The sequence below is a fragment of the Corylus avellana genome, chromosome ca9 (assembly GCF_901000735.1).
Source record: "Corylus avellana chromosome ca9, CavTom2PMs-1.0".
In the NCBI taxonomy this organism is placed as follows: domain Eukaryota; kingdom Viridiplantae; phylum Streptophyta; class Magnoliopsida; order Fagales; family Betulaceae; genus Corylus; species Corylus avellana.
In genome coordinates, this window is record NC_081549.1 from 16,623,279 (window position 1) to 16,643,418 (window position 20,140).

Genomic DNA, 20,140 nt, shown 5'->3' on the forward strand with positions numbered 1-20,140 from the left:
CTCAATGCTATCATACAATAAATCGGAGGACCCTGGATCAGATCAATGGTCGTGATCCTCAGAGGAGAGGAAGGCGTAGGAGGTGATAAGAGTGATGACGAGCATGACCAAGATGGTAGCGATGTATTATTCTCAAACTTCATGATAGGACCATGATAGGAGAATCATGTTGGATACAAATAGACTTCTACTCTAGGTAGGTTAGCTAGGTGATAGTCTTTAACAATTCAATTGTAACTAAGTGATAGTCTTCAAGTATGACTCAGTGATATTCTTAAATTGTAACTTAGTGATAGTCTTAAAGTGTGATTATTATTCTCAAACTCCATGATACTAACACGATGGAGCCACAAGAGAGCAAAGTGATGGAGCGCAAAGATGGATGGGTTCACTTGAGTGGTGGAAAATCGGAGGCGGCGTAGGACGAGGCAAAGCGGTGAGGAAGAACGAAGTTGAGAGAACATCGGATTCTAAAGAATAGTCAAATCATAGCTTCATTTTCCTTCTTAAGTGGCATACAATGAGGGAGAGGGGGCGGGGCGGAAAATGTTTTACCAAAACGAAAAGTAAAAAACATTTTACGCTTCATTAGTGATGCAGCCCGACATGGTGGGTTGCAGCGAAAAACAACAATAAAATAATGGATAAACAATTTCAGATTTAGATTCTATCAAAGACCTAAGAATTCTTTTAAAAACAATAGAGTCTATCTAAAGTTTAAAGGAAAAAAGAAGAATAAACTCAAGTCTAAGTTTTCTCATTAATAAAACTCAATAATAAACATAAACTGGCTTTTCTAGAGGCTATAAGCATGTATTTATAGACCCCCAAAACCCAAAACCTAATAAAATATGAAATAAAGACTCCCAAAACCCTAAACCTAATAGAACATGAAATAAAGTTGGCTAAGCCAAACAAAGCTACGCGTCCGGACAAGACAAGTAGCTGTCCAGATGGGGATTGAACTAAAATCATAAAATGTAAGAAAAATAACATAACGTCTGGACGGGGCTGGGAACAGGACACTCTGACTGCTCTTTGTTTGACATCCAATCTGCATCATCCTTCCCAGGTTGGAGAGAATTCGTCTTCGAATTTGGCCGATTCTTTCCACGGTCCTTCGGATCTCCAGTCAACTCATTCCACTCACTGTTCCTCAAGATCAAGACAAGACAACACCCCACAATAAATGCGACGCTCTTCATCGTCGACATACCTCAATGTTTGTCGTGAAAGCCTCACACACCACTTTACCGTGTAGACTTGTCATGCTTCTCTCATGCTCGCCATTCCCATAAGCCATGAGAATTTCCAAAGAACTCACAAAGACCCATTCACTCTTTGATAGAAAAGTCGTCTCTGCCCCATAGATCTCATCAATACTTTGATTAAAAGTTTTTGACAAGATAACATCTACTCCAAGGAAATCAATTTCCAAATCAAAGACTTCTCTTTTAGGGCTTTCATCAAGCACTTGGTGTATAGAACTCACCCCTTCGTTAGGATAGGTGTCATAGATTGGTGGAGAGGCCCAATCTACCGAGCAATCTTCTTCAATAAATACATCTTCCTCCTCCACAACCGATTGACTCCTAATCTCCGCAGCCTCTCTAGGAACCTTCTTTTTGTCAATTTTTTTATTTTTATTTTTATTTTTTATTTTTTGTCATAAGGAACTCTTTGAGTTATAAGCAACCTTGGAATTCCGGTAGATCGAGTTTGAACATGTTCACCCGCCGATTGGCATGACCTTGCACAAGGTGCTGACGTCATTGCATTCGGAGCTCCGCAAATTGGTTTCCGGATCCATTCCCATTTTGACCACACATGTTGGATATTTGAGTAGTGAGGTCTTCAATTTGATCTTTCATAGCCCTGAATCGATCCTCCATGTGTTGCCAACGTTCAATGATAGATTTGCCTTCCGCCTCTGCGTACCGCTGTCTTGGTTGGCGACGACAACCGTTTGGCCCACCACTCATGTGCCGCAAATGAATCGTTGGTTGCTCATTACATGCTGTCTCCGTACGTACGTGCACCTCATTCATATCTACACAACGGTTGCTCCTCCCCATTCATGAAAAGTAATTGAGTTCTGATACCAACTGATGCAGCCCAACTTGGTGGGTTGCAGCGAAGAACAACAATAAAAGAACAGACAAACAATTCCAGATCTGGAATCAAAGACCTAAGAATTCTTCTAAAAACAATAGAGTCTATTCTTTTAAAAACAATAGAGTCTATCTAAAGTTTAAAGGAAAAAAGAGGAATAAACTCAATTCTGAGTATTCTCATTAATAAAACTCAATAATAAACATAAACTGACTTTTCTGGAGGCTATAAGCATGTATTTATAGACCCCCAAAACCCTAAACCTATTAAAGTATGAAATAAAGACTCCTAAAACCATAAACCTAATAAAACATGAAATAAAGTTGGCTAAGCCAAACAAAGCTACGCGTCCGGATGGGACTAGTAGCCGTTCGGACGGGGGCTGAACTGAAATCATAAAATGCGAGAAAAATAACATAACGTCTGGACGGGGTTTGAACGGGGCTGCGAACATGACGCTCTGACTGCTCTCTGTTTGACGTCCAATCTGCATCAATTAGTCGAGCTTTTGTTATTCGATCGAAAATGTTTTCGATTTAATCAAAAAATTTCAGGCTTCCCAAATAATTAAAATGTTATAATATTTTATATTATTCTTTAGGGTTTATTCCCTACCTTAATTAGTCTAGGGTTTCTTGCTTATTACTCATAGCCTCTCTATAAATAGAGGCTCTGTAGTACTACTCAATACAATGTAGTCCTTATATGCTTCCGCTTTCTGTCTTCTCTCTCCTTCTTATGTTCTCCAATATATTTATCACACAAAAAAAAAAAAAAAAAAAACTTCATTTGGTTGGTAGGGATAAAGGAGGAAAAAGAATATATATATATATATATATATATATTGGAATGTCGCAAGAAACGAGAGAGGAAGGTTTCTTATCTAATATTCAAAAAATGTGGAGTTCCACTCTCTTTCTCTGCAAAATCAAAAGACGGTTTCTTTCCACCCATCTCCTGCATGCATATATGCTCAGAGTACAGAGATACGCGAAACTGATGGCGAATCAATTTGGATGCATGAAAACGGTAATAACGTCTAGTAAGACTGCCTAAAGATTCGTCCTGTACGGATGTATAGTACTGACTGTACACCGATTAATTTTAGCTCCTACAAAACTCTATACATTAATTCAACATGAAGTCATCACAATTATTTATTAGGATACATACGAATATCTTTGCCACAGAAAGCTGCATAATTATATATCTATAAACAGCATCATTCACTGAATATATATGATCTCCAGCCGCACTACTGCACTAGCTACTTGCGTCACATAATCAAATGGCAAATTGGCTGATTGAGATACTCCACTCAAATATTGACGTGTTAATCCCTATTTGCATATCGACTTCCGATCATGATGATCATGCGCATGCCCAAGTATTGATATAAGATTGTATCAATCAATTTTAATATTACCTATTTAATTAAACGGGTTCGACCTTTTAATCTTAATTCTGTAATTTTATACTGAATTTTCATCACATTTACGAATTGTGTCAAAAATTATTAATTCTAAAGAAACGCATGAATATGACTACATATGTCAAGAGAAATGCTAAGCATTATTCTCTTAACCATCTCCTAACCATCTTTTTTTCAAATTTAATCTAAACTTGATAATTTCAGATTTCGTATTCATAATAAATATAAGATTAGATAAATCAACTCTAAACACCACAGTCACACATGCAAGAAGGAAAATAGTCGAAGTCTCTCAATCACTCTACAGAGAAAGCGATATATTTTACAATATCCATGACGATGAATTAGAAATCAGTGGGATCGCACTGTGCCCAAGAAACTCATCCCATCCCTCCTCATATCTTATCTTTTTTTCCAACCCTAACTTGTGGGGCCTTAACTTTGAGAACTTCGAAAGATCACCGATCAGCCACAATCCTCACTCGAAGAGAGAGAAAGCCATGGAACTCTGCTTCCAATGGTATTATTTTATTACAGCTTCGAATCTCATCTCTCTCTCTCTCTCTCTATATATATATATAAATATATGCATGTTCGTACAATTTCGTATCTTCTATATACGGTATACATGGGCTTTAGAAATATCATTAATCGTATATAAATAAATAAATAAATAAATAAATAAAGCTCACTTCGTAGCTACCCATCACTTCAACTATTTAATGCTCCAAAATGGATGGTTTCTTTAGTCTTCCCTTCCACGCTTATATAAACTAAACCTTTCACTTTCTTTCTCCCATCCCCACATCTCTCTCCATCTCTCTCTTTATCTCTCTCTCTCTCTCTCTCTCTCTCTCTCTGTGTGAAGGTGATGATGAAGGGGACTCAGGGGAGGAGGCTCTTAAGGGCATGCATGAGAAAGTGGAGAAAGATGGGGAAAAGAGTGACACCTTGTGCAGGCCGTGACAAGTGCTGTGAATGGGCCTTGTGGGCTTCTGCCACGTACGCAGACAACCCGATTCCAAAAGATGTCCCAAAGGGTCACTTGGTAGTCTATGTGGGTGAGAATTGCAAGAGGTTTGTGATCAAAATAGGGATCCTCAATCATCCACTCTTCAAGGCTTTGCTGGATCAGGCCAAGGATGAATATGACTTCACCGCCGACTCCAAACTCTGCATTCCTTGCGACGAAACCCTTTTTCTCAGCGTCGTTCGCTGCGCTGCCTTGCCGGATGGTCGAAGGATCTCCCTGTGCCTTTGAAAATAAATTTGATTATTGATTGGTTCATGAGGTTAGAATTAGGATCCTCTTAATTTTAAATGAATCCAATAATATTCAATTAGTTATAGTGGAAGGGTATTTTTGTCATCTCTCAACTATAACTAATCAGATATTACCTCGTTCATTTGAAATAGGGTAGATCCTGTTCCAAATTTCTTAAGACATCAATGCTGATGATTTGTAGCCTAATATGTTGTATACTATGGACAATTTGTAACATCCTCTAGCTAACTAATTAATATGTACTTTAATTTTTTTGGTCTAAAATAATGAATTAATTCAAGTTCAGTTGAATACGCGGGTCACGATCCTACTTTTACAGTTCTATTGTAATTTTGTTATTAGAATTGTTAGCAATTTCGACAGTAAATAAGTGTTTCTATGTGATCTATCTATCTGAACAAGTTTCAAATAGCTCACTTACTTGTTAAGGCAAGTGGGCTTTATAAATACTTATTCATATTTACTATCTGAATTACTTAAAGCATTCCCAATGGAAGAGCCAAATACTACTTTTATTTAAAATGGCTCTTCAAATGTTTAAAAAACTCCCTACATTGAATTAGCCAAAAGAAAATGTAAAATAGATATTTGATTGAAAGAGCTAAAAAAAAAAAAAAAACTAAATGTAGCAACACTTTTCAAGGGAGCTATTTTATTTTTTATTGTTTCTCTCACATGTTTTCTTTTTTTTTCTCAAATCTTTTCCTACTTTTTCTCTACATGTTCTCTTTTTTCCAAAATTTTTCTCATTTTTCCTCTCACATGTTCTCTTTTTTCCCAAAACTTCACATGTTCTTTTTTTTCCCAAAACTTTTCTAACTTTTAATAATATTTTAATAGAATAGATAGAAATATAGCTAATCGGATGTAGAGACATTTAAAAATTGCTTAGCTAAACTAGATAAAAGTGAGCTTTGAGAAGCTATTTTACATAAAAATATGGCTCCTCCATTAAGAATGCTCTTAGCTATTCGCGCATCAAATTGCTAAAAATTAGAATCCCTTAAAATGTGTATCAAACAAATGGGCCTTGATAAAAGCCCATTCTTGCACATTGTGAATTATTGGTAGAGCTAAAAAAACCTCAGCAGATCATGCTCTACCCAGACAACATTGTTGAAATTCTGAATATTGGGCTAAAATATTCAGCTCCTTAATAGTGGTCTACAGCAAACTAATCTATCTTGTGTTTTGAAAACATATTACAATTGGGCAATATTTATTTATTCTCTAGAGAATTACCTTCTAAAATCAAAGAGGAACAACCAAAAGAAACAGCAAGGGAGTCTGCCATCACAGCCGCATGGGCTTTACCAAGATTACCATCCTTGTCACTCTTGTTAGAAAAAATAATCATGCACAACGGAATAGAACAGTACCTTATTTGCACTGCAATCAAATATTGTTCCACGTAATTCTTCAATAAATTTCTTCTTTCTCCCGGCGGTGGAATACACTACTAAAAATTATTGGAGTAATATTCACAGAACTCAATCTAAAAATCCAAATGAAAAATACTCAGAGAGAGTTGTTTTACCTTATTTATATCTTCTATCTTTTTAACCCCGCCATCTAATAGGAGGCTATTTATAGCATCACCCATTTTGATGAGGATTGAGCAATTTTAAGTAACGTCCCAGAAGTTACTAAAAAAACTAACTGACAAGCATAACACCTGTCAAATATAATTGTCACGTATTATGCCCGCCAGTTACCAACTTACAGGCCAAGCGTTATATTGCCCGACTTGTATGTGGAGGGCACGCCCTTGTGGACGCCCCTCTATTTTCAACAACTCCTTAATTATGTTTCATTTGTGAATTATGACATGTAAACCTATTTTTGTTTTTGTCTTTTTGGAAAAAAAATAATGCAAAATTAGTTTACGTGGTTTACTTGATTTGCAATTAACTCTTTCTGGTATCAAAATAAATTCAAAGATTTTTGAGGTATGCCAAAAAAATAATTTAGTCTCAACCGTCAAATTTTGTTCACTGACTTAACAGATTCTAATAACGTGAAACGTTAGAGACAGTAAAATTGTTATACTTATCATATTTAAATTAATGTCACACTAACGGAATATGTTAAATTAGTGTACGAAATTTGATTGTAAAGACTAAATTGTTCGTGTTCATGTGAATTAATTTTGAATTTTTTTCATTTTTTGTTTTCTCTCCTTTTTCTCCCTGCCTTCATTAATTACATTTTTCTCTTCCCCTTTCTTTCCCACATGCTTCACTTACTTCAAGAAAGAATCTTTCTAATAAAGATGGTATCGGTCACTATCAGTCTATCAAAGGTCGATTATTGTTTGAGGAAGATATTGCCAAAATCTTGAGTTAGAAATAAACAAAAAAGACAAGAAGAAGCAAATAAGTTCAACTACTTCCGGTGTAAAAAGGCCTGTTATATAATTTGTTTTATTTGGCTTCTTTTAAATGTTCGCCGTGGCCTTTTTTTTTTTTAAAAAAAAAAAAAAAAAAAAAAACAGAAAATTTATGACATATCCGCACAAGAGGGAAAAAGAGATTTGAACTAGTGACATCCACTTTATTAAGTGTGATCCCATCTAATTGAACTACCTCTTGGGGACTGTGGCCTTATTCTTATACGGAAGTTATGTAGATTTTAATGTTTTTTTTTTTTTTTTTCATTTATAAAAATCATAAAGAAAATAAATTTATTTATAATCCTTATTCTTAATAATTTTTCTATCCATTATTGTTAATTATAGGGTTAATAACTTTTTTGGTACCTGAGTTTTTACTTTTTTATTTTTTTTCCGTTGAGTTTTAAAACATGACAAATCTAGTACCCAACCTATGGGGAAAAGACAAAATCAATACCTCTGTTAGTTCTGTCAGTCCTACTTAACAGGTTTAGTACGAAAATCAACAAGGAAAGCTTGGAACTAGTCTCTGAAATTACCCGAAAGAACTTAGACATGTAATAGTGTCTGAAATAAAAATAAATTCTTGTCAACTCGGCAACACATTATTTCCCTTGTTTTCTCGGCAACCAAACAGAGGAAGCTCATTTTTTTTTTTTTAATTTTTTAATTTTTAATTATTTTTACTTTTTAGGGTTCTAAGCTTTCCTTGTTGATTTTCTTACTAAACCCGTTAAGTAGGACTGACGGAACTAACGGAGGTATTGATTTTGTCTTTTCCTCATAGGTTGGGTACTAGATTTGTCATGTTTTAAAACTCAGGGGGGAAAAAATAAAAAAGTGAAAACTCAGGTACCGAAAAGTTATTAACCCTTAATTATATGACAGTCAAAGCTACCAACATCGAAGTCACTTTGATATACTTATTAGAATGGATTAGTAGAGGTTGTGGTCATAGATAGACTTGATTATAAGATTTTTATATTTGTCTTTATGACGTTGTAACCTCATAACTTTGGTTATGATTTATCAGAGCCTGATACTCTCTAAACTCTAAGAACTTTATGCTCTTGATATTTTTTTAATGACTGAATATGAAAGTCCCTTAAAAAATAATAATAATAATGTTATTTAGTAGGCAGTTATATGACTGACATACAATTAAAATGAAGTGGCACTGAAAATTAATTTTTAATTTTTTTTTTTTTTTTTTTTTTACAAGCGCTTATTCCAATAGTTGATTTTCACTATTGAATCATAAAGTTATATGACAACTATATAATTGTCGACTAAATAACATTATTTTTATAAGAAATCATGGGTAAGAATATTTGCATGGGATTCTAAGCACTCACCGTAGTTTTCCTAAATTTCAAATTAAATTTAGGGAATCCAAGCTACTTTTTAGTTCTCTATACAAATGTACTTTATATTAATTTCCTTATAATAATATTTCTCTATACTATTTAAATATTAATTTTACTCTTTTTTTTTTTCCTTTTCCCTATTTTCTTTACCCAACACCTCCATATCAGTTAGAAAACAAGCCAAAAAATCCATCCCATTATCCACGTTAGTTTTCAACCGTCCATTTCCTACATCCAACTAGGGGTGAAAAATGTCCCCAAGGGTAGCTCAATCAGCTGTGAACCACGTCTCATGAAGTGGAGGTCACTAGTTCGAATCCCCCCTCCCCCTTCCCTTGTGTGAACATGTCAAAAAAAAAAAACTATGGGTGAGAATGCAGGCATATAATAACCGCTCGCATTCGCTATCTGCATATAAATAGCAAAAGCTAATATCCGCAAATGCAGATAACGGTTTTAGGATATGTAGATGCAGATCCTTTATATATTTTATTATTATATATATACATATATATTATATTTAATATTTTTTAATTTATGTTTTTTATATTTGTTGGATTTGTAATATTGTTGGATTTCACTTTAGAAAACTTTTCTGATTTGTTCTGATTAATTGCCTTATATATTCTTCATTTATTATTATTATTATTATTATTATTTTTAAAATGTTTTTTCTAGTCACCAATTATAGATTTACTGGAAGCTAAATATTAAATAATATATGTGATGAAAATTTATTGGCAAAATGATTAGTAAGTGTGATATGAATAATAGTGTTCAATTATAAATAACGTTGTTTTTTTTTAAAAAAAAAAAAAAAAAAAATTAATTTTTTTAGAAGCAACAATTAGTAAATTACAATTTCAAGGTCTAAAAAGCTCATTACCTCAAATGCGAATAATGGATAATATTCACATTTATTATCCGCATTAACCGGGCGGATGCGGATATCAAAAATCATTATTCGCATTTTATGGATGCAGATGCAGATATTGCTATTATCCGCATCTATATCCGCATTTTCACCCCTACAAGGACCCACACCCCTCTCAAACTCCAAGCAATTCTATGGTAAGTTCAAAAATCAAACCTCACTCTCTCAAACAAATACAATTGAAAGTGAAGGCCAAAAACCCAATCCCAACAACAACATCCACCTAAACAACTACGTCGACGGCCAAGAAACCATCATCATGGCCTTCTGCGAGATCACCTCCGTGACCAGAGAGGAAGACGTCTTCTTCTTAAAGATCCACAAATTTGACCTCAAAGCCACCATCTCGACCATCGCCAAGACGTCACCACCACCACCAATAACAACAACAATAACGACAATGACAATAATAACAAAAATGCTAACAATAATATTGACACGTCATCACACACTCGCCATTGTCGGAAACGGAGTCGCTGAAATAGTGTCTCTATGGGCTTGGGTATTCAAGGTGAATTCGAGTCAATCCCGATCATTCACTAGTCCTCGTCAGTGAAGGTTGGAAAACCAAGCTAGTCGTTAACATAGCAAACATGATGTATTGTTTTGTTTTGTTTTTTGTTTTTTGAATAAGGAAAGGATAAGGTGAGCTATAGTGTCAATCAAATATAAGGTAGTACCATTGTAGCTGAATGGTAGTTAAGGTAACATTTAGGGATGCTGCTAAAAGGAGATTTTAGGGGGTTTTATACAAATTTACAGAAACCAAAAGAGGTTAAAGAGGTTGATGTGATGTGAGTGCTCTCACAACATTACTTTTTACCCTCCAAATTATTTAAGTCCTACCCTATGCCCAAACCTTCGCTGACGTGTCAAGCATCACTAACCTTTTCCCTCAAATTCAAGTTATTCATCCCATGCCAAATATATTTGGAGTCGGACTTCTTGGAAGGTGATGTTCTAACCACACAAGGAAACGCAGCAGAAACCGAGTTTCAAGTTACAAAAGCAATCGAGATTGACAACCAATTCTTATAATCACAGCAAAAACGAAGATAAAATGCTCAGAAGAATACCTGGCAATGGTTTTAAACAGAAAAGCGTTGAAATTCCTCCATATGGGGAAGCTTAAAATAAAGCAGGCGCTGCTTTAGTTTCTTTCTTTAGCCAAAAAGCTTCAGATGTTACCTATAAAGAATGCTTTAGATTTGCAATTTTGTCTCACCCACAGAAGACATTTGATAAAGTAACAAGTTCTGAAACACTAACTAAAGAATGCATGATAGACACCCCCAGCATTAAAAGAAAGAACAGACATTAAAAGAATGCATGATAGACATTATGCCGGAAACAGACAATAAAGCAATAAACAAGCCCCAAATTTCGGCCCTGCCTGCACCTTACCAAGCCCTCCAGCCTATCTTGCCCTATATAATTCATACAAAATTAAACAGTAACTTTTGGATTCCATCTACATAAATCAAATTCCATTCTCCATTTAAACAAAACGTTTGCCCTATCACTTGAAAATTCATCCCTAATTCTTCCTTTCCCCATTCATCAAATTCCTCAACTGGTCCAAAATTCATTCATAAATCAAATTCCCAATTCAACTCTTATAAAATATCCAGTCAAAAATTAAAAGTAAATTATACCATCAGCTCACAAATCAATTACGTCAGATTTGTACATAACCATGTGAGGTAGGACAGGTTTGGAGAGCTAGGGATAATAGAACAATATCTTCAGGGTTTATATATAGAACTAGGTTCGGAAAAGATGAGGTTAAAAAGTTAAAAGGACTGTTTCCTGAAGCAAACAGGATGCTAAAAATTCTGGACAGCAGCTGTTTGAAGGGTAAGTAGGGTTTCAAGGATGTGCAAGAACAGGAATGTTCTAGGGAAGGAGAAGCACAAAACCCATGAACAATGCTTGCATGCGTGCATTGAAGAAGAAGCAGAACAGACGAGAACTAACTAAAGCCAACATACCTCAATATCAAAACACTCAAAAGTTTACTAAACAAAATCAGAATTCTTTGAATACAATAATACCTACTTGTATAAATTCATTGAATCTTACTTTAACATACTCCGATTAGGACTCTTAATTTGACTAGTAAACTAACTACCTATTATAACCATAATAAAGACCGACTAGAATTGGAAGAAAAGTAAATCCAAAACACACAAAAACTCCCGAAAGTTCCAGACTCAACTCAATCAACAAAATATCTTAAATTCGCAAGAGTAACAGAAAATTACAGATTCCCCCCTCTCATTACAAAACTAACCATAATTTCTGCCCAAATTACTAACTGATTTAACCATAAAACTTGTCTAAATCTGATATTATACATGTATGCCACACACAAAAAGCTTATAGTTTCCAAAAAAAGAAAAAAAACACTTCAGATAAAGTAACTTTATCTTTCTTACATGGCTGTTTCATTTTGCAGACAACTTGCCAAACATTGAAATCTTCAGTTGACTGCTTTAGGAAAATAGTTGAGACATCCTGGGAGGCTCATTGAAATGGCATCCAGATCACTATGGATTTATACATCAAAAACTATCTGCTATCTGGAAACAATAAGTTTACTCCATAAACATACCATTTCTAAAGGCCCTGTTTTAAATTTAGCAAGAGCATGCAGAGATTTAAAGCTTCAGTAACATCATCAAGACAAAAGGAAGAAGATTCAGCGTCATCAAATTACCACTAAGACAGAAGACACAATTTCAAAGGCCAACAGCTTATGCCACAACCCAAAAGCATTACTGTCACTAGTCAATGAGCTGTGATATATTTTTTTAAATTAAAAGCTCACCAGCTTCTTGAAGCATTCCTAGCCTAGGTAACGTTAACATTTAATACAAGTTGACCTCACACACAAAGAGAGAAGAAATATATATCTGCATGCCGATTGCAAAAGAGAAAGCGTGATTCCACACCCCCAGGGCTCTCCAGCAATATTACATCAACAACCAAGGGAGTCCCCAAAAGGAAATGAAAATCCTGACAACTCTTTTTTCTATAAGTAAAAATCCTGACATAACTAAATCCCCAAAAAAAATTACCAATAGGTACGGTACATTCAATTCACAATCCCATTCAAGATTGGCCGCATGACCTCACCCTCCACCCTGTTTACAAGGAGAGGAGATGCCATTAAGTTCAAAGACCTTGGGGTCACAACTTTTCTAGAAGAAAACCTCAGAAACTCTAAGCAGTGGAATTGTGAGGCCAACTCTTATTATTCATTAATGCGGCATGGCACATTCAGAGGAAAAAGGCTCCTTAGAAGGGTCACAAGTTGGTTGTGCATGATGGGAGGAAAATAAATGTATTTTCCTAACACTTCAGTTGGCAATGCTCCTCTTCAAGAAGCTGCCACTGATCAGAGTCCCCCACCTTAATAAGTGAAACAGTTTCTTAGTACCTGCCACCCATTGGGCAGATAAACTGGTTCTGGGCATGCTGCCCAGCCAGTTAAAGATACTTCCTCTTTATAGATCATAAACCCAATCCTGTGATATTGGAAAGGTAGGGAAATGGTCAGTTCTCCTAAAAGTTTGCCTATTATCCACTTACTAACATATATCCTAGCAATTCAAACAAGATAATGGAACCAAACTCCAAGCTACTAGGTCAACAAACAGATTTTTTTTGCTTGCATGGACAGGACAGCTTTTGAACCAACAAAGCTAGGTTGACCTGAAACCTAGGTATGACAGCAGGTTTCCCCATGCAACCAACACCCCAAAGAGAATCCCCTCAATGTTACAAGGACTATGTAGAGCTTAGTTTACCAAACAAGAGAGCATATTGAAAAACAAAGCTAGGATGGCCTGAAACCTATCAACTGAGTGGATTCTCCCATGCGACCACCTAAAAGATAACTCTTTTTATGCTCCAAGGGACTGCATAGAGCTAAGCAAATCTATACGATGGTACTACAGAAAATATGTACGACACTACTACAGCCTACTTCTCACTTACAATTCCTGACTCTATCAGTGGGGGAGGAGAGCAGGCAAGAATCACTGCTGGTTAATATCACATACTCATAACATAGGTAGAGTAATGGCCCACTTGCTAAAATTGTTGTGAGATGAGGAAAGAAAAACTTTCAAGAAACATATGCACAATCTGTTGTAACTCAGAAAGCCAACTTCAAACTTCAACCCTTGCTACCCTGATTGAAAGCTGAAAACATATTTTCAGAAGGCCACAAAATTGCAGTTTCATTGATGCTAACTTTTTAATCTTCTTTGTTGGATAAGCAGGATTTGCACATATGACTGACCTCCACCTCATCGTATCTCTTCATCGCTTGAGTCATGAACCAAGCCTTTCACCAATGCATACATATAGTGTAACTTTACTGTACTCATCCTTAGCTTTCAGTTTTTAGAAACACTATCCCAGTCCTTCAGTGACATTGAAGTTTGGACTGCTGCCCCCAGAATACTCAATGTGGGCAATTCATGAATTCCCAATATGAGACTAACTTTCTAAGGCATCACAATCCCTCCCAAGTAAAATCCTTGACATCCTCGTCAAGGCCCACATCATGCAATGCCTCAGTATCACATGATGTTAGTAGGTTATTTGAATATCATTTGTAACGAATCAAAGAAAGTTCTAGTCACATATGTGCTGTCACTCCTAAAACAACTTATCGAAGTTGCAATTGGAGCTCTTTAAAATCACTTATAAAGTCTCACCTAATAAGAAACCAATGTAGGACTTATCACTTGTGAACACCTTCATAATCCACCCATTCAATGTGAGCAATTCATCTTTCCAATGTGCAACTAACTTTTTAGAGTGTCACACCCCATACCATTGAAATTACAATTATTTCTTGAAAAATAATAAATTAACAAAAAAAAAATACCTCCACCCCCACAAAACGGGAGTGTAGGCTAGCCTCTACCACCACCAACCTCCGAACCCCACACAAGACGTTTTTTTAATATATATATATAATTCTATTATTTTTCGAAACATAATTATAATTTTATGGGGAATGATGAGTATGAAGCATCCCCTTTATTACGAGGTGTGAGTGAATTGACGACCTGCTAACTTGGCAGAAACTCTCTTGGCAACTTGGACCAAAAAACAATAGAGTAAGTATTTTTAGAATAATGAAAATACAAGGAGTGATTATTTTTCTTTTCTTTTTTTTCTTTTTTTTCCCAATAGAATTCACTCCAACACTGTCAAGAGATCTTTTCCAACAATATCCCGCAATCCTATGAGAAAAGCATAACAGAAACATTGAAACTCAAAGTTTATAAATTCCCCACCACTCAAGTCTCCTACAATATAAATTCTCCATACTGCAGGTATCTCTAGCATCAATCCAGACATGTCTCCGACAAGTTACTAAAATTGCAATTGCCTAATCCTAAGCAAGATAAAAATGAGAACTTCAAGTATGCCTTTCACATCTAAATCAGCATAAAAGTATCACATACTATGCTGTATATTGCACAATGATATGCTCACTACCAATTCTTATCCAGATTTCTCTTTAGTCATCCTCATTTTCAATTAGTTTATTGCAAGAGATAGAATAGTACATAACCAAGGTTGTGGCTTTTGAAGTAAAAGGCAAAATTTATGTAGAGAAGCCCAATATCATGCAAAAATCTGACCAAAAATAAAGAGAGGAAAATCCAGCAGAACACTAAAACAATTCAAAAAAGTCCAGCTTCTTGATGCCAATTATCAATCTATTCTATGCGTCCTCATTTGCACTTTACAGAATATAAATGGCAAATGACCACAAACATGAAAGCTCTGTAGTATAATAGCACAAGTATTTCCTGCACTGGCTTAGAAAAAAAAAAAAAATCCTGCATTGAGAAAAATGAGAAAAATCATGACCAGTTGCAAGTTCTTACATCATCATGACCTATATGAAACATTGCAAGGCCTTAAAAAATGCTCGCTACAAGATATACACATGAAGCATTCCCGTGCAATATTATACACAAGTAGTATGTTGCCTCGTGATAAAAGTAATACAGCACATTGATGGTGACTACACCAAACAATGGCAGTGCTGATCACAGGTATTGCAAAATAGGAACACACAAAGCACCAACAGATTACCACTGATTTAGAGTTACAAATCGGCACCTCCTACGGGCGAAAGTCTCACCTGATTACCATTGAGCATCATCTTAGGCCCTCAATCAAGCCCTCTAATTCTCTCCTCCCAAACCTCCTCCCCTGCAAACTAGCATCCCTAGACCTTGAGGCAAAGTAAAATATCAACCAAGCCACCATGAAATAAACCTCCACAACCGACTGAAACACCATGGCAACAAATCTTCCACAGAACCGAGCAAGAACCCATCTGACAAACGACCCACAGAAAATAGCTTCCAAACACTTAATCTGGATAGCCTGGTTCAACATCGTCGATATCAAATAACAACCTTCCTTCATAATCTCCCTCCCGTTCCTCCTCGCATCCACTATTGCAACCCAAGCATCCACAGCAAATATAAAAGCCACAAATGTATCGGCCAAAAACCACGTAAACAGAAACCCTGAAATCTCCTTCTCATAACCCCTAATCCACGGAGACATAATCGAAAACGGCATCAGCTTCAATCTCACAAACAGCTTAAAAAAAGAGTACTGATCTTCGATTTCGCCAAAATACCACAACCCTAGGAGCTGAGTTAGTGCATCTCTCACCGCCCATCTCATCAAAATAAACCCCGAAAGCCTCTTGAGGCCCAATCTTGAACCCTCCCACACTGTACCAAGAAATGAACTGAACCTCCCTAACAGATCATTCACAACAGTAATGAAAACAATGCCTAACACCAATGAATACGTAACGAGAAACCCCAGAATCACCCAACCATAGGCGGCGGATAGAAAACTCACAAGGAAGAGCAGCGTTGCAGTGTCGCGGCGACCGAGCTCTAGTCCCCTGATAAGGAATTGGAAGTCCACCACTCTGTCCAAGTCTTGAGCCTTCTCCTCCAATCCAATCGTCTCGTTCTCTTCTCGCTCATCGTTCTTGTCGTCTTCCTCGTCGGAGAGATAAAGGCTCAAGCTGTCGGCTCTGAATGTAATCCCCGTGCGCACGATCTTGGGGATGTTGATCCCGTTGTCGACCACGCGATCCGAAAGCCCTACTTTGGGGCTGAAACCGCCAAGAAACACGAGGGTGCCATTGAGGGGGGCCTTGCGGGTGGAGCCAAAGGGGGAGCCGTCGTCGTGGTCGTCTCCGGAGAAGAAATCGTCGTCCAAGGTGCCGACGCGGGTAAGATGGAGGAAAGGACGGCGGCGGTGGCCGTGTCGGTGACGGAGGGATGCGGCGGGGGCGGCGTCGGGGTTGCGGTGGGCTTGAGTGCCGGCGAGGTCGAGGCGGGAGAGTAGAGCCTTGAGGGAAGGATCGCGGTCAATAAAGGAGGTGACGTGGCGCGTGCCATCCTCTACGGTGGTCCGGAAGGAGAGGAGGAGGAGGGAGAGGAAGAGGAATGTGGGGAGATTGGAGGCGAAAGACGACGTCGTCTCGCGGAAGAGCTGGGACGTACTGCGCAGGTTTTGCAGCCTGGGGTGATCAGTCATGGCGGTGTGGGCAACGCTTGATTCGGAAGCGATTTTTCTTTTTTCTTTTTTCTTTTTGTTTTTCTTTTTTTTTTTGGCTGGATTGTTGCTTCTTGTTGACTAATCGTTTCTTCTTGTGGTTTGAGAGAAAACGAAGCAGAGAGAGAGAGATAGAGAGAGGGTATCCGTGGAGAAGAGGTCTGTATTTCCAAAGGGTGAGAGTTGAGTTCACGTGATGTCACAGCGCGTGGGATCGCCGCGCTGGTGTTGGTGCGGCGACTGCTACTCTTTATTATTTATTGTGGTAGAGGGGAAAGAAGCATCGCATCATCGAAATGTAGCTCATTATTGATTTTTAAAGTTTTTAAAAAGCCGTTTAATGCATTAATTTTAAATTTGGCCCAAAAAACGGATATTATTCATTAAATGAAAATAATCCTATTTTTATATTCTCATGTTATTTAGCATATATTTTCATCGAGTTTGGGTATTCTATTTATTTTTTATTATTTTTTTTAGGAAATATACAATCTGGACAAAGTTTTTCTGTAAATTGGGTTATGAGAATTTTCTTCAACATAGTTTATAAAAGTGACATGTATTCCTTAAACACGTGAGATACACATGTTTTTTTTAATAGTAGAGACAAAGTTGAAATAAATTTTATTAAAAAGTCATGTACATCTCACATGTTATTAAAAAAAAGAACACATGTCACTTTCATAGACTAGGTTGAAAGAAATTCCTCCAACCCAATTTGGAAGAAAACTTTGTCCAAACTTAGTTAATGTGATTTATCTGATTTACAATTAATTTTATATGGTATCAAAATAAACTCGGTAAGTACGTCAATAAAACAATTTACTCCTTATAGTCCAATTCTATTCATTGACTTAATAGATTTTATTAGCCCGACACTATTTAAATAAGACATATATCACAATTTTAATAGATTTGACATATCACACTCTCGAAACCTATTAATAGGGGTTGACAAACTAGGCGGTTATAAAAAATCGCTAACTGCCTAGGGTGGAGCGGTTAGCGGTTTAGGGGTAGGAAAAGCGGTTAATAACCGCTAACCACTTACCCTTATATATATATATATATATATATATATATTAAAAATATAACATTAAAACGATATAGTTTTGGTGTTTAACATTAAAACGGCGTCGTTTTAAATACAAATTAGGGATAGGGTTTTATCGTATTCATTATTTTTTGGAACACTTTGACCCAAAACTATTTAAAATAAGTCCAAAAATAAGCATAAAAAGGCTCAAAACACCTCAAAAAGTCCAAGACTCCAAAAGCATATTAAAAAAAAAAAAAAAAAAACCCATCAGTTATTGGTTTGAATAATCGCTAACCGCCTAAGCAAAGCAGTTGCGGTTATTAAAATTCAACAATCGCAACCGCTTGTACACCCCTACCTGTGAAGGGAAGAAATTTAGATGTTGGGAGTAAATTGTGTTTTTTGGCATATTTCAATGATCTATGAGTTCATTTTCATATAACATGAAGTAAATTGCAAATCAGGTAAACAGTGTAGACTAATTTTGTATTTTTTTTCTTTTTTTTAAAAAAAATAAATAAAATATGCCAACTTAGTAAAAATATATAGGAAATGAAGATTTGAGTTTCACATATAATTGGATCGCTAGGAAGCTTCAAGATACAGGGCCCCATAGCATAGGAGATGAATCGGATGATTGCTGCGTTTGGCAAAATTTCAATCTCCATTGTCGGTTCAATCAAATTGGGGTTCATCGTTGATTACGATAACGTCACATAAAATGACAATGACACCCTAATTTTGGTAAGATTTATTTTTCAAACTTCAGACTTTCGATCGGTGAATGGCCATGAAAACTTAAATGCCCAAATATAAAATGATGAAAAAAAAGAAAAAAAGGAAGATAAATTTTACTGAACAAAGTTTTCATTCAAACTGGGCTAGAAAAATTTCATTCAATCTAGTCTATAAAAGTAACATGAGTCCCTTGAATATCTGAGATGTACATGTTTTTTTAATAGTAGGGACAAAGTTTGAATAAATTTTATTAAAAACTCATGTACATCTCACATATTATTTTTTTTTTTTTTTTTTAAAAAAAAAAAGACACATGTCACTTTTATATACAAAGTTTAAGGAAATTCTTCCAACCCAATTTAGAGGAAAACTTTGTCCAATTTTACCTCAAGGCTCTCAATTTGTCATTACTTCTCATCCCATTAAAACTTAAAAGTTTAATCTTAATACCTTTGTCTTAATGTAAGGGAAATAAGAAAGTTTACAGAAACATGAAAGAGCTAATGTGATACAAGCACTTAGGTGAAGGCTTTCCACTCTAATTTTTATGGCTTATAGAACCGTCTACGACACAGTAGCATAGTCACTTGAGGCTTTGGGGGTGCCGTGACTTTAAAATTTTATTTTATTTTTTGCTGTTTTTCCCCCAAGTTCCACACATCACTCTCAAAAAATAAAATAAAATTTCTTCTCTCCTACTTACACAAGTTACCACTCGGTACCCTCAAAAAAATTTTAACAGCACCCTCAATATGAATTGTCTGGTTCCGCCACTGCCACGACATCATTTAAGTTGTTTTAAAACATAATAATAAGGGGTGAGTTGGATACTCGGTAAATAGATTCATTGTACATTAAATGAAGTTGGAAAAATAAGATTTATTCTTGAAACATCATAATCATAAGGTACAAGTAAAGCAATTGCGCATATCATAAATAACAAGAAGAAGAAGATTGCGCAAGTGGGTGCTAGTATAAATGTTGCACATCTAACCATTCTTTTAATCTCTTGAATGACCGACAAACAATTACGCTTTATGTGTAAGGGTTGGTAATCACAAGAATTTCAGCCCCGCGGACGTAAGTGGAGCCACGTCTAGGATATGGATATCACTTGATAACCAATGTTGCATTTCAGTAAGTCATGCACAACAAACCATACAAGATGGCTACCCTCGCCCTTTAGCTACGATACCATTACACATCATTTCATAT

At 36.1% G+C, this 20,140-nt stretch overlaps 2 protein-coding genes across 3 annotated transcripts; one reads left to right on the top strand and one right to left on the bottom strand.

Annotated features, from left to right (window-relative positions):
* Window positions 1–4,415: 4,415 nt before the first annotated feature.
* LOC132191352 (protein SMALL AUXIN UP-REGULATED RNA 12) lies at window positions 4,416–4,805 on the top strand. Its single transcript, XM_059606315.1, has one exon. It carries the CDS (start codon window positions 4,416–4,418, stop codon window positions 4,803–4,805), a length of 390 nt encoding a protein of 129 aa, XP_059462298.1.
* A 4,693-nt stretch (window positions 4,806–9,498) lies between these two features.
* On the bottom strand, window positions 9,499–17,386 carry LOC132191353 (uncharacterized). Of its 2 annotated transcripts, XR_009441268.1 has the most exons (3): window positions 15,701–17,386; window positions 10,599–10,710; window positions 9,499–10,482 (listed from the first exon to the last, which is right to left on the bottom strand). XR_009441268.1 is itself a non-coding variant. In XM_059606316.1 (2 exons), exon 1 carries the CDS (start codon window positions 17,128–17,130, stop codon window positions 15,718–15,720), a length of 1,413 nt encoding a protein of 470 aa, XP_059462299.1. In that variant the 5' UTR covers window positions 17,131–17,386; the 3' UTR covers window positions 9,499–10,710; window positions 15,701–15,717. The 2 variants fall into 2 exon arrangements, 1 of the variants encoding a protein (XP_059462299.1); XM_059606316.1 differs by having other exon boundaries at window positions 9,499–10,710.
* Between the last annotated feature and the right edge of the window lie 2,754 nt (window positions 17,387–20,140).

Excerpts from the sequence above, each read along its gene's own strand:
- LOC132191352 (XM_059606315.1), top strand. The coding sequence starts at position 4,416 with ATGATGAAGGGGACTCAGGGGAGGAGGCTCTTAAGGGCATGCATGAGA.
- LOC132191353 (XM_059606316.1), bottom strand. The coding sequence starts at position 17,130 with ATGACTGATCACCCCAGGCTGCAAAACCTGCGCAGTACGTCCCAGCTC.